This window comes from Cetorhinus maximus, chromosome 7, assembly GCF_964194155.1.
Source record: "Cetorhinus maximus chromosome 7, sCetMax3.hap1.1, whole genome shotgun sequence".
NCBI classification, from domain to species: domain Eukaryota; kingdom Metazoa; phylum Chordata; class Chondrichthyes; order Lamniformes; family Cetorhinidae; genus Cetorhinus; species Cetorhinus maximus.
The window spans coordinates 74,402,487-74,427,535 of NC_135885.1; the positions used below are offsets into that span (position 1 = coordinate 74,402,487).

The 25,049-nt window shown below is 41.6% G+C and overlaps 1 protein-coding gene across 5 annotated transcripts in view; it reads right to left on the bottom strand.

Annotated features, from left to right (window-relative positions):
• Window positions 1–25,049, bottom strand: part of sytl2a (synaptotagmin-like 2a) — a 160,025-nt gene that overhangs the window by 26,439 nt on the left and 108,537 nt on the right. For 3 of the 5 annotated variants that reach the window (XM_078545714.1, XM_078545716.1, XM_078545712.1), the window contains 7 exons: window positions 21,113–21,208; window positions 19,452–19,505; window positions 16,468–16,556; window positions 12,458–12,571; window positions 7,160–7,329; window positions 3,053–3,155; window positions 537–698 (listed from right to left, as the gene is read on the bottom strand). In XM_078545714.1, the coding sequence (XP_078401840.1) occupies window positions 537–698; window positions 3,053–3,155; window positions 7,160–7,329; window positions 12,458–12,571; window positions 16,468–16,556; window positions 19,452–19,505; window positions 21,113–21,208 (788 nt within the window). The remainder of the gene's footprint in view (window positions 1–536; window positions 699–3,052; window positions 3,156–7,159; window positions 7,330–12,457; window positions 12,572–16,467; window positions 16,557–19,451; window positions 19,506–21,112; window positions 21,209–25,049) is intronic. The other 2 variants (XM_078545715.1, XM_078545713.1) reach the window with 1 other exon arrangement.

A 25,049-nucleotide genomic window follows, 5' to 3' on the forward strand; every position in this document is an offset into this window, starting at 1 on the left:
TCGGTTCCTCAACATACTGCTATAGAACCTCAACATTGGCAAAAGTCAAGTACATGTTAGATGAGCAATTCTATGACACTGTCAATCTACCCAGGACTGTGACACTGGGCTCCCTGTGGTCAACACATTAACACCTCTTTCCATTCCCATCGTGACAACTACATCTTTGGCCTCCAAATCTAGTCTAAGCAATTTCAGAGCAAATTCAGAAACAGTATCTCATCTCTTTACCGGGGAACTCTGTAGTATTCTGGTCTGAACATTCTGCTTAATAATTTCTTTCCTCATTCTTCCGGTTTTTTTTAATATATATATATATAGTTCTATTGCCTCAAATTAGCTGATCTTCTGCATCATCTGCATCATTTAATGGTTTTTTCTAACTAAGTTGTTAACTTTAATTTTTTTCCTCCACAGACTGACAGACATGCTGGGCAGTTTCAGCATTCTGGGCCAATATTTCAAATTTCCAACAATTGCAGTAATTTCTTTTTTAATTTGTACTATATAATATTTGAGACTTTACTATAAATTACCCTTGGTTTCAGTTTGTGCCAGTCCATTTTCTTGTTGCTCCAATCCCACTTTTTCAATTCTACTTCCACTTCACCTAGAAAACTGTTGCGCCCAAATGTGTCATTGTGCCAAACAGAAAGGTTCAGGGTCTGAGCCATGAGAGTTGCTTTTTCAATTTTATACTGTATAATGAGATATGGAGAACACACAAATCAGATTAGAAACAAAAAAGATATACATGTGCTCACTATGGTGTACTTTTCCATGAAAATCATTCATATACATTTGTCAAATACTTAATCATATTTCATTAAGCTATACATGAGAAATCCTTAAAACTTTTGTGTGTTTGCTGCCAATTAGGCCACATCTATTAACTCAAATTTGCAATTCTGAAGCCAAAATAAATCATAAACAGCAACATTTGTGGAAGATGGTCAGGAATTCACAAAAAGTCAATTCAAAAAATAACACATACACATTTAAAAAGTTATTGGAACATATATAAACGTAACAGATTTCTTAATGACTAAGTAATGAACCAAAATGCTCCACTGGCAATTTTTAAAAAAAAAATTTTAAAGATATTTTTATATTTTTTCTATATCCTTTTGGTTTCTTGAACAATAATAGGCTGGATTGCACCCTTTCTGGACAGGTAGCAGCAAAACAGGGCTTCTGTCTGTCTCTCTAACCCTACTTGTCCTGTTTTCCTGGGGTTGTGGTTAAGTTGTCATACAGGGTGGGGGTCAAGGCAAGATAATGCCACTTAGAGAACCTGTCACTACAAAAAAAAAGGGAAATCAAGCAGTTCTACAGCAGTGAAACCGCTGCAATTCCAGAAAATCTTTGCTACTGCACTTAAAGGGTGAAAAAGCCCCAAAGACTGAAACCTACAACTGTCGCCAAAGAGGCCAAATTGAAGGGAAAGGAAATCAGTACAAGACTCTCTGCCTTCATCCAGGCTTTACCACAACTACCTCAGGAACTGCTGCTCTATTTCTCTCAGCATTCCCAGGTGGAAGCAGGAATTAAGGTAGATATAGGAAAATCTGGTGGAATCCTAGACCACTAGCATTTGTGCCAAATGCACTCCTGGTGACCTTTCTCGCTCCCCTTCCTTCATTAACTATGCACAGCTGGTCTACAATAGCATAGTAGAATTCACTCTAGGAACAAAAGTAAATCATTCAGTCCCTGAATCCCATTCCATCTTTTTATTAGATCATGGCTGATCTGTACCTCACCTTAATGTACCTGCCTTTGTTCCATATACCTCAACACTTTTACCTAGCAAAACTTTATTGATCTCAGTCTTGAAAATTTCAATGAACCCAACATCTACAGCCATTTGAGGGAGATTACTCCATATTTCCAATAGTCTTTGTCAGAAAAAAGTTTCCTAATTGCATTCCTAACTGACCTAGCTTTAATTTGATCAATGATGGGTGAATCCAGACCAGGGGAAATAGCTTAAGAGCATAAGAAATAAACACAGGAGTAGGCCATACAGCACACCTAGCATGCTCTGCCATTCAATACAATTATGGCTGAACTTTTACATCGACTGCCCTGTCCCCATATCCCTTGATTCCCTTAGTGCCCAAAAATCTATCGATCTCAGTCCCACATATACTCAATGTCTGAGCATCCACAGCCCTCTGAGGTAGCGAATTCCAAAAATCCACAACCCCTTGAGTCAAGACATTTTCTTTAGCTCAGTCTCTGGATAAGGGGTTGGTAATTTAGGACTACATCTCCTATTTCTTAAACTTTCCAGCCCACCAAAACAGCCTTTCAGCATCTACCCTGTCAAGCACTCTCAGAACTTTATCTGTTTCAATAATATTGCTTCTCATTGGGGCGATTATACTCAATCTCTCCTCATAGAACAAATGAATCTAATGAACCATTGTTGCCTTTAAGGGGATGGTTAGGGAGACTAAAACGCTACACAATACTCCAGATGTGGTCTCACCAAAGCCCTATATAGATGCAACAAAACTTCCTTACTCTTGTACTGTGATACCTTTGTAATTAAGGCTAACACACCATTTGCCTTCCTAACTGCTTTCTCTACCTGCAGTTTTTCTGCATCTACCCTGTCACATCCCTTTATCATTTTTTAAATACCTCAATATTTTCAACTCAAGGAAATACAAACCAACTTTATGCAAGCTATCCTCATAATTTAAGTACAAGACCAGGTACCATTCTGGGAATCTACCAAGGCCAATATCTTTCCTGAAGTGCAATGTCTATTAACATGCCCTATCATTACTGTCAGACGGTGAAACTTGCTTAGAATATTTCAGAAGTAAAATAAATTGATCAATCCTGAGGCTTTCTGACAAGTCATCACTAGAGCACCATCTACCAGTAAGCAGGCCAAGAATAAATTTGAATATAAATAATGAACCTAAATGAAATTTTCATCAACTTACATTTGAAAATGAAATGTTAAAAAAAGACTGACAAGACGTTATTCACAGCTAAACTCTATAAAGCATGGAAAGAAAATGATGAGTTCTCTTACCCTTAGTACTTCATTGTAGACAGGATTCAACGATTTTTTTTTCACTGATGTTTTCCTTTTACCCATTTTAATTTTATCTGGAAGTAGGTAACTTTTCACATACCTAAAAACAAAAGACTTTTAATGAGATAAAATGAAGGAATGGATTTTTGTGATGTTTTAACTACTGGAGCCTACATTTTAATCTGGCCATTCCGCCCACAATTATGGAAAGCCATTTGGCCAATCATAAATTACACACCCAAAGAGACCCTAGAGTTCCCTCCATTATTCAATTGCTTAAGATTCCAGGATTTGAGCATCCAGTCCTTGAAAGTTGATTCTACATATTATTTGTGAAAAAACATTTCTTAACGTTAATCTTAAATTTATTTTTTACTCAATTAAATTTATATCCCCCTTCTCTAACAATCTGAATATAATTCAATAATTAAATATTCCAGGTTTACCTTTTCCATTCCTTTCATTATTTTACATACCACTATAAGATCACCACAGAAGCAACCTTTTGATGAAAAGCACAAGTTTCTCCAATCTTTCGTTGTTCAAACATTTACATAGAAATCAGTATGACTGCTTGTCTCTGTAACACCTTTTATTTAAACATCACCCTTGATATTTCAGTCATGAGAACTGAGTATAGTACTCAAGTCTTTTTTTTGTTTTAGACTTATCTTCAGCCTTATAAAAAGTTAAATAACATCAGCAGACAAGATTGAATCCCAAAAAGACAACCAGCCAATCAGCTACCTGACATGAGCAGCTGCAATGAACTGTCTGATGAGAGCATGATGCAAATTTGGTCATGACTTAAATTTTACTGCTTTGGCAATGTGGCTCAACATTCTATTGGCTGCTGATTGCTCCTCTACATTGGCTGGACATGTTGGCTCTCGAGTTTACAAAGGCTGCTAGATCTCATCCAGTCATGGAGTGTGTGTATTTCAACAACCTTCGAGGAGCGTATCGCTTACTTTCTTTTCTTGTATATATTATGTTACACTCTCATGCATTCAATTTCATCTGTCATTGTTCTGTTCACTAGCATATTTTACTCAAGTAATTCTGTCATTTCTACCTTCACAAAATTCACTGCCCTTCCTAATTTAGTAGCTGCAAACTTGACTACTTTGCATTGGGTTTATGAGTCCAAACACTGAGGGTTAGAAATGGTAATGGCCCCAAAAGAGTTCTGGACATCCCACTCAGCATTCCCCACCCCAACCTAAATCCTAACAAATACATGATTTCCCAACTAGTTTCATATACGTTCCCTGGATTTACCCCAAATCCCTATTGTTTGGAGATTATCTGTAGGCATTTGTCTGTAACTTTATCAAAGTGCTTTTGGAAGTTGAGATACACCATGGGTAGAATTTTGCCCTTGGTGGGCAGGTGGGCCCCACCGGCGGGCGGGCAGGCAGCTGAGCTCCGCCGCTGAAACGGGCCCATCACCATTTTGAGTGGGCGGGCCAATTAAGGCCCGCCCAGCGGCCTGCCCAACAGCAAGTGCATAGCGCTTCCTGTTCCGGGGGGGGGGGGGAATCCCCAACTGTCAAAGTGCACTCTTTCGCGCACGCACTGCTCCCTGAGACCAAGTGCTGTCTCAGGGAGATTACTGACAGATAAAAAAACTACAAAAATAGAAAAATATTAAAATTATTAATATGTCCCCCTCATGTAACAATGTCACACGAGATGGGACATGTTAATAAGAAACACAAACTTTATGAAACTTTTTAAAAAGACATGAAACCTCATCCCGCCAGTGGATGAAGTTTTATGTATAATCAAGAGCCCGCTGGGGCTCCTGGCCTGCCCACCAGCCTTAAGGTTGGACGGACAGGGTCTTTAACAATCTTAATTAGCCTGTCAATGGCCTTAATTGGCCATTGACAGGTCGGCGGGCGGACAGCTGATTTCGCTGTCTGCCCGCCTTCCTGAAAATTTAAAGGGACCGGATGACGTCGGGGGTTCCTCCTGACGTCATCCCGCATCATTTTACTGTCAGCGAGTGGGCCCCGCCCCCAAATCGCCGACGGGAAAATCCTGGCCCATATTATAGGATTTTCCACAGTTCACTTGTGATATCATCTTCTCAAAGTCAAGGTTCGGCAGAACTTTGTCCTTCTGAATCCACGCTGACTGCTATTTTCTAGATAATTGCATAGAAAGTCCTGATAATTTATTCCATTATTTTACATAGTGTGTGGCTGCTTGTCCTAATGAAATTTCAATCTTAAATGTCAACACTGTTTCCTTTTCCACAGGTGCTGCTTGACTTACTGAGTGTAACCAGAATCTTCTGTTTTTATTTTAGATTACCAGAATCCACAGTATTTGCTTGCTGTTGTTTGCACCTATTTTGTTCCCTTTATTGAATATGGACATCACATTAGCAGGCTTCCAGTCTATCAATAACTTTTCAGTGTCCATTGATTCAGACATAATTGACTGGATTTTCAATCAAGGGTTGGGAGCCAGAAATGGGGGCTAGTTCCGGGTCCGAACCCTGTACGGTGTGCTTTAGGCATATCCACTACAATCTTCAATGTTTCAACCAATGAAAGACCAGCAAGCGAACTCATTATCCAATCAGGGACAAGCAAGTAGGCTCCTAACGTTCAAGGGTCAATAGAGGACTCTCCAGCACTCAGTGATCAGCAGCCCCACTGGCCAAGGTGGGAGCTGTCAAACTGCTCATGCAGAAAGCAAGGGACACCTGGAGGCAAGTTTATTTTATTTTGAAAAGTGTCAGTTGCCTAGCCATGATCCTGGATGGGCAACCCTTTCAGGGAATGACCAGTGGCTGCCGCTGTGGCTCAGCACCTGTTGCAGGTCTGGGAGTGGATTCCCCCATATGATTTCAGGCACGCCCCCACCATCACCATCTTCCCCATCTCTGAGCCCATCATGTTAGCCTGGATGTGAAATTCCAGTTGGCACAGAAAAGGGACCTTAATAGACCCCTTAATTAACACCTAATTGACCTAAATTGGCTGCTCACCGTTTCCCTCATTCAAAATGGCTCGGTGTCAGAGTCGAGATCGTGCAGGCGAACCAGCACAGAGGCCAGTGGCACCAAATGGCACTCTCTCTCACCTCTGATCTGGGCTCTGACCGTTTTAAAAATCCAGCCCACTAATTGTCAGTGTAACACAAATATTATAACTAGTCTCTCTCTGGAGAGTCTTAGAATTATACAGCCCATACTTCAAATCCAATTCCCTTTTGAAATTTACTATTAAATCTGTTTTCTTCCAGGAAATGCATTCATAATCATAATTACAATCAGGATCAAGACACAGTAGTTCATGAAACATGAGCAAACCACTGTTCAATGAAGGAAGATTGAGTGTACTCCAGTATCCCAACAAAATATACTTTGCAATCAACATCAAAGTACCAAGCAATCTATGTTTACCAGATAAGGTGATTTAGTGGGATGATTTCCTGAAAAATCAAAATCAGCTCAAGTGAATTAAAAAAGGCTTTTCCCCCTACTTATGATGCACCTCAGTTCCATCACTGGTTTCTGCCTCTCTAATATTAATTTGATTAATTTAGATCTGTTTCCAATCACCATGGAGAATCTAATGCCAAAGGACAAATTCACAAATGCTCCCTCATTCTAGAATAAATGCATGACTAATACATGAGTGGTCCAATCAAATAAAACATGCATGCATAATTTAAACAACAGTTTATTTATCACTGTCAATAAGGCAGATGTCCTGAATCGACACCAGTCGCCAAAGACTACAAGCAAACTGGTAGATACCAGATGATCATACTTTGTGTTCATCCAGTCATGCAACAAGGTGTAGAATAGTGGCAAGCATTTGGAGAAATCATGTCTGCGATCCTGCACATCCTGATTCCTTGAAAGTTCTTGAAAATTTTTCCTCCCTGAATGAGGACACTTAAGGTCAGTTAATTCAGTATAGATCTTGGGTCAAACCGGAGTTCTTTGTATGGGTCAACTACATACTGGATAAACTCAATGGACCATCATGGAGGCCAAGCATTATATTTGAAACAAGATCCATCTACACAAGAATAGATATTGTGAAGAATGAATAATAATTTTTAAAAAGATTTACTAACGGATCAGATCGATTTTTCTTCTCTTCAGCGGCAGCTAGGTCTGAGCAGCGTACCACAAAAATATGGAACTCCTTCAACTTGTCTACATAATCCAATGAAAATTGAATCTTCCCTCTGACATCAATATTTCCAAAGTCACCACTGTAGATGCTCATTGTACTTCCACTAACCTGTTAGCATTCAAATAGTTCAAAAATTAAATATTTAAACAATATGCATCAAGAAAATTAGTTTAAATTGTGCAAATGGAGTGAACAATTTCTCAGATCATTCACCCATTATCCTTGGAGCAGTGCCAATATATAATTTTGCTGCTGTGACTTAAGTTTTTCCTTCAAATATTTCTCAGATTCAGCTACCTTTAGAGTTACTTAAGAAATGCTGAATGTCTTAGCTTTGGACCTGATCTATTTTACTGGGATCTTGAAAATAAAAGAGATTCAATAATTATGTAGACAGCAGGAAGAATGCTGCAAAATGGGGCTTCTGAATCATTGTTGGCACCACCACCAGGGAAAGCACAACAGGATTGGCAAGCTGTAAAATAAATGTAAAATAACTTGCAAGACAAATTGACAATCTTGAACAAAACAGTAAAAAAGAGGCTTTTTGTGTTCAAGAGAACAAAATGCCATTCTGCCAGAAAAAAAATATCAATACAAAGAACTGTAGGAATTTAAGTCCCATTCTTCCACATTTTGATCAGTCAGCCCCTTTAACCTAACAGCAAATACCTTACTGACCTCCAGATCAGATAATTAAATTTGAATGCTCTACAATTGGATCTTGGAGAGAAGGAATTGGGTAAGGGAACTATAAATAGATATTTCCATTTGGAAGTTCTCTTTTATAGAATCAAGCCATACACATTAATTACATTGGATGAAGAAAATACTACAGGACCACTGTACAATTTTATATTTGTGTCATTAATTAAGCAACGTGACTTTACTGGTACACCAAGTCCTACTAATAAACAAATCGATTTTCTAAATAAGGAAAAGCAGAATTGCTTTCCTGCTGCCCTGTCAAAAGCTTGAATTTGAAACTGATGGGCCAGGCAGAGTCCAAAATGTCTCCCTTTCCACCTACAATTTGACTCCATATTCCAAATAGTATACTGTGCAGCTCCAAGAAAGAGTGATGTAGCATAAGCTACATTGCATAGTTGACTATATTAACTCAAATGAATGCAGCTTCTTGAAACCCTGGTCTCTGAAACAAAGCTAAGTAAGGCACATATTTAACTTATTATGCTTTATTAATGCCATTCATTGATTCTTAAATTTAATCTTGCAACCCTGTATTTGACTTTAATGCACTTAGCTACTCATTTTTTCCCTTTTTTGGAGATCTTTTGCAAAGCATGCAGCAGTTGTCCTACATGGTTACTAAATATAACTGCAAATGAGATGCTATGTATAACACAAGAAGTTCATGCAAATGGTTGCAACACTGTCAGAAAGACCTCTTGGCAGTGCCATATATTAGTGCACGAAGAACAACAACATAAAAAAATGCAGGTTTAACCCTCCATGCCGCTGCATTATTGCTGTAAATCAATATTGTTGATAAGTACTAAAGGGAAGGCACAAAAGGGAATCAGAGGACGAGCCATGCATGATCCAGTGTCACATGCCTCCAGTGGCCAGCTGGAAAATGCTTGACAGAGGCCTGGAAGCAGGTCATTCATTCATTCTCATCACCTCTGATGCATAATCAATGGGTGGTGACCGGTAGGAGAAAGTTACCATAAACTTAGAATAAAATAACTGCTGGTATGAAAGAACTACAAGTTATAAGTTCGATATACTAAATATAAATATATTTTTGTTCTGGCAACCAGATCCCTTGTACCATACAGTACTCTTCACCCACCTCTCCCCAAATTCCAACAAGAAAGTAAGCAGATTTCTGTCAATGTCCTTCTGTAACAATAGTGCAAGGGCAAAGAATATTCTAGAGAAATTGGAGAACTTGTGGGGAAGATCCTATTGTTATGATCTCTATTGGGGCCAATGACAAAGAGAAGAAAAGGAAGGCAGTCCTGTCGAGGGAATATCAGAAGCTAGGAATCAATTAAAAAAAACCAGATCTTCATGTGTTGTGATCTCAGGATTAACAACTCCAGTCATGCTAATTGGGGTAATAGGGACAGACAAATCAGGAAGGTGAATGCACAGCTGAAAGACGGAGGGGGAAAACATGGATTCAATTTGGGAATACCGACACCAGTACTCAGACCCAATATTGGATGGAGGCCAGTGTCCGGTTAGAAAGGACAAACAGGAAGAGAACCCGAGGTAAAAGAAATAATCATAAGGGAAAATCTAGGCAACTGTAATCATAACATTATAGGCTTAAAATGATTGAGAAAGGCATAATCAAGATAAAGACCAAAGTAACAGACTAAAAGAAAGCTAATTTTGAGGGATGAGAAGGAACCTAACTAAGGTTCCACTGAATGGAAAAAACCTGACAAGCAAAGAGATAGAATAGTGGTGGGAAATATTTAAAACAGGGACCAAAAGTGTTCAGGAGAAATATATTCTGCTAAAAATAAGATCACACTAGTCAATGACGAAACAATAATAAAGGAAGTGGTATGGGCAAAATTAAAACTAAAGAGAAAACTATACATTAAAAAAAGACAAAGAAAAAAGGAAAGAATGTGTCAGAGTCATTATGGCACAGGAACAGGCCATTTGACCCATCAAATCAATACCAACTCCCTGTAGAATAATCCAGTCAGTCCCGTTCACTCGCTCTATCCCCGTAGCCCTGCAAATTTACTTCCCTCAAATACCCATCCAATGAATCTTTTGAAATCATTCATCGTCTCTGCTTCCACCACTGTCATAGGCAGTGAGCTCCAGGTCATTACCACATGTAAAAAAAAAAGTTCTTCCTTACATCCACCTTGCATCTCTTGCTCAAACCTTAAATCTGTCTCCACTAATCTTTGTACTATCAGCTGATGGGAATATTTTTCCTTGTCTATCTTACCCAAGCTTGTCATAATCTGTACACCTCTATCAAATCTCTCCTCAATCTCCTTTACTGCAAGGAGAACAACCCCAGTTTCTCCAACTTAACCTTGTAGATAAAATCCCTGCGCTGGATTCTTTCTGGTAAGTCTCCTTTGCACCCTCTCAAGTACCCTCACATCTTTCCTAAAATGCAGTGACCAGAACTGGGCACAATCCTTTAGCTGTGGCCTAACCAGAACTTTATAAATCTTTAGCACTCAATACTTCTATTTAAGACACCAAGGATCCCATATGGTTTGTTAGTTACTCTCTCAATATGTCCTTCCACCTTCAAAAGATCTATGCACATGAACCCCTCAGGCCTCTCTATCCCTTCACACATTTCAGAACTGTGCTATTAGGTCTATATTGCCTCTCCCCGCCCATTCTACCAAAATGCATCACGTCACATTTGCCACTTTCCAATCTTCAGGCATCTCTGCCATATCTTGGAAATATTGAAAGATCTCGGCTAGCCATTCCCCTAACTCCACTCCCAGTTCCCTTAGCAACCTGGGTTGGATGCCATTTGGACCAGGTGACTTATTCATTCCAGGCACAGTCAGCCTTTCCAGTACATCCTGCCTATCAATTTTCACTGCATCCATTAGCTCTGTCATTGCCACTTCTACTCATTAAGGAAGGGGATACTAACAAAATGAGTGCTGCTTATCAATGTTTAAGTAGTCTGACCTTGCCCTGCACCTCTTTGACTCTAACAGAACTCAGCAACCACCCCAACCTCCCCTCACCCCCTTTACTTCCTGTTTACAATTTAAATGACAGCAGAAGACTTTTGGGTTCCGTTTTACATTAACTGCCATTCTACTCTCATATTCTCTCTTTGCCAATCTTATTTTCCTCTTCACTTCCCCTCTTAAATCAGAACTGAGAGGATATACTCACTAGGAGTGACTGAACAGTCTCAAGAAAAGAGAAAGTTAAGTGGTAAAAGGATAATAGAAGGTTTTAATAGGGTAGACACACAAATATGTTTCCACTTGTGAGGGAGACCAATTAGTATCAGATAGCCATCAGTAAATCCAATCGGGAATTCAGAGGAAATTCTTTTTACATTTGAAGTGAAGTGAGGCAAGAATGTGAAACTCCCTGCCACAAGGAGTAGTTGAGGAAAATAGCATAGCTGCATTTGGGAGAAGCTAGAAAAGCATATGAGATAGAAAGGAATAGACTTATGCCGATAAGGTTAGATGAAGAGTGGGAGGAGGCTTGTGGAGAGCATAAATGCCATCATGGACCAGCTGGGCTGCTTTTGTCATTTTGAGAAACTATCACAACCCGCCTTCTCAGTGGGCAAATACTTGCCCTTTCCTTAATGGCTTCATCAGATTTTTATCATCAAGGCCAGGATTAGTGCTAGCGACAGGGATACCCTCACTGGTTGGAAAACTAGTCGGAGTCTCATGCTTTTTCTGTGGGGTGGCCCAGCACTATTTATGCGCCTTCATGTACTTAACTGACCAGTGCAGGCGTTCCACACAATCAAGCCCCCAATGGGGTGGAAATCCCACCCCCCGAGAGCTGCTGGACAATTAGAGGCCAGCAGCACCACTAGGAGTCACGACTGCTGCCCATATTGCTTCAAGTCGTAACTTGAAGATCATCACTGGATCCCTGGTCGTAGGCGAGTTGGGTGGGATGGAGATTGTGGGTTGAAGGTCGTGAGGTCAGAGGCAAGGTGGTTTTCAGTAGTTCCCATCCCCTTCCCAATGCCAGGTACCTCAACTGAGCACCGAGTGCTTGATAATGAGGCCCCACCACCTCGCTCCCCCATGAGGCCGCAGGAAAATCAATGTTTGCTGGGTTGCTTTTGGGAGGCACGGGAGACTTGAGAGATTACCATTAAATCCCAGAGGCATACACATCATTAAATTCTGGGGAACTTGGATAATTTCTCTTAAGTGGTTCTATAATAAGCCTAAGTGACATCTCAGCATCAGCGAGCAGGATCCCTGTGTCAGGTTCTTCCTGCCCGCAACTTAATTGGGGCCAGTTCTCCTGATGTCAGGAATCCAATGCAGTACTCCCACCTGATACTCCCAGCCCCACCGCCATCATGCCCATGCAAGCAGACACTACGAAATTGCACCCAAGGTTTGAAATACAGTTAGTGCGTACAACAACATGGCAGTGCTATCAATTTATTGGCGTGGGGGGAAAGGTGAAGTTGGGAAGAACATACAAACACTGTTATTGAGACAAGATTAGTAAATGCATCATAACAGAGTAACAAAAATATATTACATACAGAGGATCTTGATGCCATGCCAGAAGAGCTGCTAATGTTTGTTAGAGAACTTGCGTTTGTCCCATGCCTGTCCATCTGGAAGCTGCTCTCCAACACTGAGTCTGCATCATCATTCTATAGAATTCCATAACAAATCATCTGTTGTCAATTGCTTTTCAATACGAACATAATTTGTCATGCTCTAAGGGCACTATACTGGCAATGCTCAAGCTCCACTTGTGCTTTTGCTTAATCTTAGTTTGGAAAATCATAATTTAAACTAAAAATTATAAATGATATTAACTGTATAAATAATTAGTACTATTCAATCCAATTTGAAGTGTTTCTTTTTTATTAAAAAGCCATATCCTTACTATTTTTAAAACCCTTCAGAGTACCTGCATTTCATTCCCATAGGGCGTTAAGCATTCAAAAATAACAACATCTTCATTTCATCAATTTTCAAATCAAATAAGATGCAATTATATTCAAATATTGATTAAAATAAAACAGTGGTGAGTCATTGTCCATGCACATATATTATTTTCATTAATCTCAGGTCAATAATTTACGACAACAGCTCTCACATTAATTGACTGGTTTAGTATTTCACTTCTAAACATCCCAGGCTAGATTTTACCAGTCTTCTGGAAATGGCTGGAAGGCAGAAGGCTTCAAAATGGTGGCAGAAGGCATGAGAAGAGGAGTCTGGCATCTTCCTGCCACCACAAGACATTCTTAGGGGCAGGAGTTTCAGCAGGTGACCAATTTAACCTATTAAGTGGCTAATGAAGAGCCACTTCTTGCCCCATCAACACTTTATCACCTTCAGGAGGGGATGTCACCACGTGGAGACACCACCCAGTTAACCCTCGTGACTCCCACTGGGTTCCAGTGAGGTGGAGGCCTCCTTCATGGCTGCACAATGACCCACAAAGGACCCCTGGCCCCCACGCCATCCCACCGGCAGCTATGGCCACTTCCGCAGCTACGGCACCATCGCTAGAGGGTGCAACTCCTTGATCATCAGGGCCTGCCTACTCAGCATAGGTGTGCTCTCTTGTTCTTCCTGCAGCCTCAGCATTAGCCATCTATATTGGTAGGGCCAACTGTCCTCAACTGGACTGCAGGCCCACCATCGTCCAGTTAATTGGCTGCTGCCTGCTCATCTAGGGTTTCGCTTTCAGTCCTGGCTGACTTTTTGGAAAAATTCTGGCCCAATTGGTAAATGCTAACTATAAACAGAAAGCTACAGTTGGCAGTTATTTAGTCTTGATTTGGAACAGAACCAATTAGTTCCAAGAAGGAAATATTTATTAATTTTCTAGAATGTACATGATTTCAGCAGATCACAGCCCTTTTTCTGCCTTGTGATCTTGTCCATTTAAATTATTATAACCTTACATTCTAATAGGAATTAGTAAAACAATTTAATCACATCGAATTGTGCCTCAGTTAAAGATTAGAAGTGGTGAAAATACTCAAATGTTTTTAGTCATGTACCTGATTTTTTGAATTGACATTCCACTACAAGGTAAAGCTTTTGAAAAGAGATACCATTTCAGTCTACATTTGCTAGAGAGATTTTGGGCGGAACTATCTGCTCCTGTTTGCGATGGGTGTCATAGCGGGCGGCAAAAGAAAATATTGGGAGGTTGCAAAAATTGGTTTCATGTCGTTGTAAAACCAGTCTACTTCACCCATCAATTGCTGGCCACATTTCCAGTTGCCACACATTGGGAACCTAATTTCAATACTTTAGCATCTCATAAGCCCTGCTCACTGGAATCATGCCCCCATGCTCATCACCCCGTGCTGGATCATCAGGCAGGTTAGCATGATTGCACGCCGACATGTTTCACAACTGTACATAAGCAACATGCACCTGGCAACGTGCACTTTGCTCGGGACTTCAAAGTTTGTTTGCCTATCTTGCTTCGGGCAGCACTCTTGGTCATCAGCACCAGGCTTCGCAGGCAGCACCACATCATTTTTAGGGGGGCTCATGGGCAGGTGTCTACCTACCAGACCAGCCATAAGGCTTTTCAATGACTGCAGGGCAAGGGCTAGCTTGGGGAAGGGGGAGAAGTGGCCTCAGGCAAGGGAAGAGACTGCAGGGAGAGGGCTGTACTGAGGAAGGGGCTTATCTCAGGGTGTGGATGGGGGGGGCCGGGAGGAGGAGAACATGTTAATCTATGCAAGTGGCTTTAAGATGGGGTGAGGGCTGAGGAGGCAGTCTCCAGAGGAGATGAAGCCAGATGGGGATGAGGGTGTGTGCGGGACAGTGAGTTGTGATGTCCCTTGAACTGACAGCGACTGAGATGCCAGTCAATGCGCAATGGCTTTGAGAGTGTAAGATTTTAGAGTGATGAGGTGGTTGCCTTATTCTGGCAGCACGGATGAGATCATTCATCCTCTTTCTGCACTGGATGGCCAACATCTTCTGTGCAGTGTTGGCACTGACCACAACTACCACCACCTCCCAAACCAGAATGGTGAGATTGATGGGCCTCCTTCGGCCAGAGCAGGAGCGGAGGACATCATGGTGGGCCTCCAAAAGGCATTCGAGCGACTGGTTACTGACCTCTTATTGGCTTTCAGGACCATGTCTTCACTGGATCAGTCCTGGGCTGCAAGCATTGAGAACTGGGCGTGCAGCTGCAGTTTAGATACGGCACCCGAGTGAGGAAATGGTGAGTTAACTGCATGGCAGACGATTCAGAGGCCACCTGCCAGCGAGACAGCGTGTTTCCTGTGGCTGCATAATTAATGAGGCGGGATGATATGGTGCAAAAACCCCCCATTGCGGCCGGCACGTAAAACGTCAATTTTCACACTCACTATTGCACTTATTGTAAATCTGGGACGATTCTGCCGTTAGTTTCAAACTCACTGCTTGTTCACAAACTTGAAAGTGCGGCTTTTAAAACGTTTGAGAATATATTAAACAAAAACAAATTGGAGACAGGTTATGAAACTGACTGTGTTGAGAACTTGTTTGTTACAAAGTGTGAACAGATGTAGGCTGCGACAACCATTGACAACCTAGTTCCATTTTCATCTCCAGTTGGAAGACTGAATACAAAATCAAATCTAAAAATATGTGCAATGGTGCTGGAAAGAAATTCCTGTTCTAATTTGTCCATTTTGCAAGTATTGAGATGGCCATTTCTATCCTACATTGGTGTGGTTACGTTACATTATGTGAATTTGATGTCAGGGGTGTGGTGGGCAGGGAACACGGTGAGAAAGAAAATAGTATTAGTCTACTAAATGGAACCCTTTACTGTAAGAAATTAGATACCACCCCATTTCAGTGGCCCTGATATTTCTAGAGAGACCTAAAAACCTGGCAATACCAGACACAGGTGGCCCCACAAAATTTGATTGCAGGACCTCATTATTATTTATTTATTTATTCTGTTTCCTGCCTGGCAGTCAGCTGCTAAAACCAGCAACAGGAGGTTGCAGTTGGTTGGGGATGGCTATGGCAGGGGGAAAGAAAGGGACGTGATTGGCAGGGTGGCAGCCAAAGGCTTCTGCTCCTCTTGATATATAAGGAGTGCTGGAAAAGGCACATACCTTATGAAACCAGCAGCTCCTACCTACCTTTCACTGTTGATTTACCAACCCATGAGAAATCTGCATAAGCATGGTGAATTTTAAAATCAGGCTGCAAATTGCACAGAGTGCTCACTTTAAACATACTAATGAAATCTCCCCCATTTCCATGGAGGGATACATGAAAGCCCTAATAATCACTGTTACAAAAAAAGGCATGAGAACCATGTTGGGGACATATAGTCATTCATCCTTTCTACCCGTTGTGGGGGGGGGGGGTTGCTTAATATTGAGGCACAGGTCTGTCTACAAGTCATTGGACTCACATCACAATTTGTAAAGAAGTTTACCCTACATAGCTACACCAACGGCTATTGTACAATGTGAGATAAAGAGCACATAATTCAGGTTAATAAAAGCCAAATGACTCAAAAAAAAAATACTGGCATTACTAAACATATCTCCCTTACCTCTGGAAATGCAGGTACTGACTTACTTAACCGCTTCATTCTTTTTGACTGTAAAAGTGTGTTTCCCGGTGATTCTGGAATAGTGGAAACTAAACAAATATAACATACCTTTTAGTCAAATATATTCAAGAAAATCAGTTTAAGGCAATAGCAAATAAAATAATTTCACAAAGCATACTATATTTAATTAAATTACAGTGAGTGTGTTTTCAAAATGCAGCCAAACTGATGTCTCAGCCATGGCTCAGAGGCAGCACTCTTGTTACCCCTGTAAACTTCTCCAGCCCTGCATACCACCAAATAGATTCTGCTTCTGCAACTCTGAATTCCTTTGCACCACCTCACAAAAACTTACTCTAGTCCTCATTCTAAATACTTAAATTTAATTATTTAAGTAGGAAGAACAAGAGGGGGTTTAATTCAAACAGCCCCGATTTCTCCTCTCACCACCTGTCCGTTAACAGAAAGGTGTTTCGATTTTGATTTCCCCCTTTATAAGCACTGGCATTTCCCCCAACCCCTCAGTTTTGGTGTGATCCAATTTCTACAATAAACTCGACATAGGGTATACTCAGAGGGTTGGTTTATTTGCAGACACAAACACGTTATGGAGGGACGCAATGTAGCTTCCTTCTCACTCGTACAATAAAAGAGGGGAGATGGAGAAAGAAAGATTTACAGGACAAAGACCACAGAATAAATAATTATTGTTTTTTGCGAGTCCAGAGTCCAGAATCTAAGTCCAATGGTGCATTCCTTCACAGAGGTCAGCAGGCTGAAGACTGGCACTGGATAGTTCACTTTTCCAGTAGAGTTGGCTTCCATAATGAGATAGGCACGGAGAGATGAATTAGACTTGCAGGCAATAGTATAGAAGTTCAGAAATCCCAGTAGAAACAATGTAGATATGGGCCAGTCATTCAAACTTGGACCAAGCCCTTTTTCTGAGCTGCTGCTTGCTAAATGGATGCTAGCAGACTATTGGCAGTAAAGCAAGACAGTATATATTCTCCCAGCAGGAGAATAAAGGAGCAGGGGTGGAGTGGGGGGGGGGGGGGATGTCACATGACTCCCACCTCTCAGAATGTTACAGTGTAGAAGGAGGCCATTCGGCCCATCGTGTTTGCATCCACTCTCCGAATGAACATTATGACTTAGTGCCATTCTCCTACCTTTTCCCCATACCCTGCACATTATTTTTTTTCAAATAATCATTTAATACCCTCTTGAATTCCTCAATTGAACCTGCCTCCACCACACTTCCAGGCAGTGCATTCCAGACTCGAACCACTCATTGTGTGAAAAAGGATTTCCACACATCACATTTGCTTCTTTTGCAAATCACTTTAAATCTGTGCCCTCTTGTTCTTGATCCTTTTACAAATAGGAACAGTTTCTCCCGATCTACTCTATCCAGCAACCTCATGATTTTGAACACCTCTATCAAATCTCCTCTTAGCCTTCTCCTCTCCAAGGAGAACAATCCCAACCTCTCCAATCTTCATAACTGGAGTTTCTCAACAGTGGAACCATTCTTGTAAACCACTTCTGCGCTCTCCAATTTATTCACATCCATCCTATATTATGGAGCCCAGAACTGTACACAATAAACTTCAGCTGGAGTAAGTTGTGTCTTATATAAGCTCAGCATAATCTCCCTGTTCTTGTACTCTATGTTAATTAACCCCGGTTAATAAAGCCCAGGATACTATATGCTTTATTAACTGCTCTCCAACTGTCCTGCAACCTTCAATGATCTATGCACATACACACCCAGGTGTCTCTGCTCCTGCACCCGCTTAAGAATTGTATCCCTTATTTTGTATTGTCTCTCCATGTTCTTCCTACCAAAATTCATCACCTCACACATTGATCTTCATGTGCCTATCTGCCCACTCCACCGACTTGTCAATGTCCTTCTGAAGTTCTATATTGTCCTCCTCACAGTTTACGATGCTTCCAAGTTTCATATCATCCATAAACTTTGAAATTATCTCCTGCACACCTCGATCTAGATCATTAATATACACATCAGGAAAAGCAAGGGTCCCAATACCGACCCCTGGAGAACTCGACTACAAATCTTTCTCCAGCCCAAAAACTATTACCCTCGGTTTCCTATTACTCAGACAATTTTGTATCCAACTTGCTACTGTCCTTTTTATTCCATGAACTATAACTTCTCACAAGTCTGTTGTGCGGCACTGTATCGAATGCCTTTTGAAAGTCCATGTTCACATCATCAACAGGGTAACTGTCATCAACCCTCTGTTACCTCTTCAAAAAATTCCAGCAAGCTAGTTCAACACGATTTCCCCTTTAGAAATCAATGCTGGCTCTTCCTTATCAACCCACATTTTTCCATGTGACTGTTATTTCTATCCCAATTAATTGTTTCAAGAAGGCTTTGACAAAGGGTGTAAGGTCCATTGCCTGGGTACCCAAGGATGTTAATGTTTCAACCATTAAGAATGTCAACGGAATCTTGCAGGGTTCTTTGTGCTAACAGACAAGTGGTCAGCCGCCGTAGGGCGAAGGAGGGCGGGCGCGAGGGAGGGCGGGCGCGCGGGCGCGAGGGAGGGCGGGCGCGCGGGCGCGAGGGAGGGCGGGCGCGCGGGCGCGAGGGAGGGCGGGCGCGCGGGCGCGAGGGAGGGCGGGCGCGCGAGGGCGAGGGAGGGCGGGCGCGCGAGGGCGAGGGAGGGCGGGCGGGCGGGCGAGGGCGGGCGGGCGAGGGCGGGCGGGCGAGAGAGGGCGGGCGGGCGAGAGAGGGCGGGCGGGCGAGAGAGGGCGGGCGGGCGAGAGAGGGCGGGCGGGCGAGAGAGGGCGGGCGGGCGAGAGAGGGCGGGCGGGCGAGAGAGGGCGGGCGTGTGATAAAACAGTCTAATCACTTGTGGATAACATAGTGAACATGTTAGCTTAATAGTACACGGTTGTAACAGCAGCATGCTATCATAAGAACATTTGAACAAAAACAACATATTTACCATTGTCAGCACTGAGGATCATTTCTTTGTTTGTAGAATCTAAGGTATTTGGCACTGTTATGACATAAATATAAAGACACATCACTGATATTATAACAATACAACCAAATATCAAAGGATACAAGTTCAACAAAACCATTAAAATTTAAAGTAACTGGGTTTAGGTTGATAGTTTTCCAGTATTTTGGGGCTTCAAGTAAAGCAAAGAATTGCTCTGAGCAGAATATTCATCACTTCAGCCTTTATCAAGAATAGCACAAGAGAAATAGAATGAATTACAGCTCTTGGTCCTTATTTTAAAAATCCTCATATTTCATCAGCTAATGCATGAGACATTTACTTTAATAGAGGAGGAGGTTTATGCAGGACAACGAGCTCTTTTTGTTTAAATAAACTAGGTGTACTTCTAGTTTACTATTCTAGGCAGCACAATCCACACAAATTTTATTATAACAGAATTTGCATTTAAGGGCAAAACTTTTAGCACACACCCGACTCACTCGAGTGTAAAGTGACACGTGATATTTTGTTCAGTGTTCATGCGCCAGAGTCGGCAGCGCGCCCGCCCGCCAACAATTAAAAGGCCTGCTAAGGCCTTTGCAGGAGCATTTAAGTAGAATTTTTCACTGCCTGTCTAACCTTGTGGTTGGCGGGCAGGCGAAAAGGCCATGTGGCCCTTACACTTTTTAGGAAACCTCATCTATGGGCAGGATGAGGTTTCCGAAAGCAAATAATAATAAAAATTTTAAAATTTAATTAATAACATGTCCCTGCCCATGTGATTCAGTCATGTTTTTATATAATTTTAATTAATTTTTTCAAAAAAAACTCTTCATCTACGAGGCAGCTCTGTGCCTCAGGAGATGATGAAGCGTGCACTTGCGTGCATGCACGAAGTTTGTGCTCGCCCTCCTCTCCCCGCCCACACAGGCAGCGCTCAGCGCTGCTACTTGTGTTTCACACTGGGTGGACCTTGATTGGCCCCGGCCCCAATCGTGGGCGGCAGTCGGCTTCCCGACTGACCATCAACGGAAAGATTCTGCCCCAAGTTACTGAAAAGGTTTCCATTAACGGGTACTGTGATGGATAATGCCTCGGCTCTTCTCACTGCCCTCAATCCCAGCCTCTCTGACTTTGTGATCTTAAACTGACAAAGCAAAAATATGTTCAGACGTTTTAGTGATCTTGTGCTTCCAGCAGGGAACCATACTCAATGGAATAGTAGTTTAGTGTTATATTTAGTTGCGAATCTATCTTAATTCTGTCCTCCCTTTCCAGCACATTTATCACTAAGGATCACAATCACACCCATTATAAAAGGGAAAAGTATTTTAACAATAAACAGTTCACAGATATAAATTCAATTCAAGGTGCATAATTTGGCGACAAAATTGTTCCCACTTCCCCACTAAAAAGTTACTAAAACTTGCGGTTTAACAAAAAGGAAAACAGAAACAGGAAAATTAACCTCAGTCTGGAGAGAAATATATACATTTGATAAGCCATATACAATTAAATAAAACCTATTTAATGGTCTGCATAAAATTTCCAGCTTTATGTGACAAGCCAAATTACATCAGTTAAGGTTAGAAAAGGGTTGGATTAATGAACCTAAGGGTTTGAAAGTAAGGATAGGGCAGTTGATTAATTCATGTACTCACTTGAGGAGATGCTATTGATATCTTCTAGACTTTTGTAAGTTTCATTTTTATGTGAGTTTCTTCTCAAAACCAAAGGGGACATTTCTTCTTCCTCACCTGTTGGAAAAGGGAACATCTTGACAATTTAAAAATACTACATTTAAAGAGTCACTTAATTGGTGCATAATTAAAGAATCAAGATTTTATTCTGTCTCCATGTAGGAATTTTTGTACTCAAGTGGCAAAACATTTGCCCACTTTGGACTGCATGGCACTGCTCGGTCAGGCACACTATATTAGGTAGTTTCAGCAATACAAAAGATTTTTTTAACTTTACCTGCCCTATTGATTCTCCCAAGTTTCTACTCTGTCACTTAAATAGCAACTACTAGGAGCAATTTACTGAAATGCTCGTGGAATCTGTGCGTGCAGAGCTTGAGTCATTTAGAAATCATGTTTAGAAACATAGAAACTAGGAGCAGGAGTAGGCCATTAGGCCCTTCAAGCCTGCTGCGCCATTCATTATGATCATGGCTGATCATCCAACTCAATAGCCTGCTCCGGCTTTCTCCGCATATCCTTTGACTCCTTTCGCCCCAAGGGCTATATCTAACTCCTTCTTGAAAACATACAATGTTTTGGCCTCAACTACTTTCTGTGGTAGCGAATTCCACAGGCTCACCACTCTCTGGGTGAAGAAATTTCTCCTCATCTCAGTCCTAAATGGTTTACCCCCTATCCTCAGACTGTGACCCCTGGTTCTGGACTCCCCCACCATTGGGAACGTCCTTCCTGCATCTACCCTGTCTAGTCCAGATAGAATTTTATAGGTTTCTATGAGATGCCCCCTTATTTTTCTGAACTCCAGCAAATATAATCCTAACCGACTCAATCTCTCCTCATACGTCAGTCCCGCCATCCTAGGAATCAGTCTGGTAAACCTTCGCTGCACTCCCTCTATAGCAAGAACATCCTTCCTCAGATAAGGAGACCAAAACTGCACCCAATATTCCAAGTGTGGTCTTACCAAGGCCCTGTATAATTACAGCAAGACATCCCTGCTCCTGTTCTTGAATCCTCTCGCTATGAAGGCATAGCATTTGCCTTCTTTACCGCTTGCTGCACCTGCATGTTTACCTTCAACGACTGGTGTACAAGGACACCCAGATCTCGTTGCACATTCCCCTCTCTCAATTTATAGCCATTCAGATAATAATCTGCCTTCCTGTTTTTGCTACCAAAGTGGATAACCTCACATTTATCCATATTATATTGCATCTGCCATGCATTTGCCCACTCACTCTGCTTGTCCAAATTACTCTGAAGCATCTCCGCATCCTCCTCACACTCACCCTCCCACCCAGCTTTGTGTCATCTGCAAATTTGGAGATATTACATTTAGCTCCCTCATCTAAATCATTTATATTGTGAATAGCTGGGGTCCCAGCACCAATCCCTGCAGTACCCCACTAGCCACTGCCTGCCATTCGGAAAAAAGACCCGTTTATTCCTATTCTCTGCTTCCTGCCAACCAGTTTTCTATCCATCTCAATACACTACCCCCAATCCCATGTGCTTTAATTCTACACGCTCATCTCTTATGTGGGACTTTGTCGAAAGCCTTCTGAAAGTCCAAATAAACCACATCCACTGGCTCCCCCTCGTCAACTCTACTAGTTACATTCTTGAAAAATTCCAGTAGATTTGTCAAGCATGATTTCCCTTTCATAAATCCATGCTGACTCTGTCCAATTCTGCCATTGTTTTCCAAGTGCTCAGCTATTAAATCTTTTAAAATGGACTCTAGAATTTTCCCCACTACCGACGTCAGGCTGACTGGTCTATAATTCCGTTTTCTCTCTACCTCCCTTTTTAAATAGTGGGGTTACATTAGCTACCTTCCAATCTGTAGGAACTGTTCCAGAGTCTATAGAATCTCGGAAGATGACCACCAATGCATCCACTATTTCTAGGGCCACTTCCTTAAGTACTCTGGGATGTAGATTATCAGGCCCCGGGGATTTATCGGCCTTCACTCCCATCAATTTCTCCAACACCATTTCCCTACTAATACTGATTTCTTTCAATTCCTCCCTCTCACTAAACCCTGTGTTCCCCAACATTTCTGGTATGTTATTTGTGTCCTCCTTTGTGAAGACAGAACCAAAGTATGTATTTAGTCGGTCAGCCATTTCCTTGTTCCCCATTATAAATTCCCCTGTTTCAGACTGTAGGGGATCTACATTTTTTTTCACCAATCTTTTTCTCTTCACATACCTATAGAAACTTTAACAGTCAGTTTTTATGTTCCCCGCAAGCTTACTCTTGTACTCTATTTTCCCCTTCTTAATCAATCCCTTGGTCCTCCTTTGCTGAATTCTAAACTGCTCCCAATCCTCAGGTCTGTTGTTTTTTCTGGCCAATTTGTATGCCTCTTCCTCGGATCTAATACTATCTCTAATTTCCCTTGTAAGCCATGGTTTGGCCACCTTTCCTATTTTACTCTTGCGCCAGACAGGAATAAACAATTGTTGCAGTTCACCCATGTGCTCTTTGAATATTTGCCATTGCCTATCCACCGTCATCCCTTTAAATAACGTTTCCCAATCCATCATAGCCAACTCGCGTCTCATACCATCGTAGTTTCCTTTTTTAAGATTCAGGACCCTAGTCTCAGATCAACTTCGCCACTCTCCATCTTGATGAAGAATTCTATGATATTATGGTCGCTCATCCCCAAGGGGCCTCGCACAGCTGGATTTCCGATTATTCCTTTCTCATTACACAATACCCAGTCGAGGATAGCCTGTTCTCTCGTTGGTTCCTCGATGTATTGGTCCAGAAAAATATCCCGTATACACTCCAGGAATTCCTCCTCTACGGTATTGTTACTAATTTGATTTGCCCAATCTATATGCAGATTAAAGTCACCCATAATTACAGATGTTCCTTTATTGCATGCGTCTCTAATTTCCTGTTTAATGCCATTCCCAACATCACCACTACAGTTTGGGAATCTATATACAACCCCCACTAACATTTTTTGCCCCTTAGTGTTTCTCAGCTCTACCCATACAGATTCCACATCGTCGGAGCTAATATCTTTCCTCACTATTGTGTTAAATTCATCTTTAACCAGCAATGCAACTCCTCCGCCTTTTCCTTTTTGTCTGTCCTTCCTAAATACTGAATACCCCTGGATGTTCAGTTCCCATCCCTGGTCACCCTGCAGCCATGTCTCTGTAATCCTGACTATACCATACCTGTTTACATCTATTTGCGCGGTTAATTAATCCACTTTATTGCAAATGCTCCTCGCGTTAAGGCACAAAGCCTTAAGGCTTGTCTTTTTAACATTACTTGGCCCGTTCCCACTATTTTTCACTGAGACCCTGTTTGATTCTTGCCCTTGATTTCTCTGTCTATCACTTTTCTTATTCCCCTTTCTGTCTTTTGTTCTTGTCCTTGATTCCCCCTCCTCGAACTCCTTACATAGGTTCCCAGCCCCTTGCCATTTTAGTTTAAACCCTCCCCATAAATTTAACCGATTTATTTTTTTTGAAATAACAGGTGCAGTGGATAAAGGGGAACCATTGGATGTACTGTGCTTCGATTTCCAGAAGGCATTTGATAAAGTGCCATGTCAACGATTATTGCAAAAATAAAAGTTCACGGTGTAGGGGGTAATATATTGGCATGGATAGAAGATTGGCTAGCTAACAGGACACAGTAGGCAAAATGGGTCATTTTCTGGTTGGCAGGATGTGATGAGTGGTGTGCCACGGGGATCAGTGCTGGGGCCTCAACTTTTTGCAATTTATATAAATGATTTGGATGAAGGAACTGAAGTTATGGTTGCTGATGACACAAAGATAGGTAGTTGTAAAAAGTTAGTATGCAGGTACAGCAAGTAATTAGGAAAGCTAATGGAATATTATAATTTATTGAGAGGAGAATT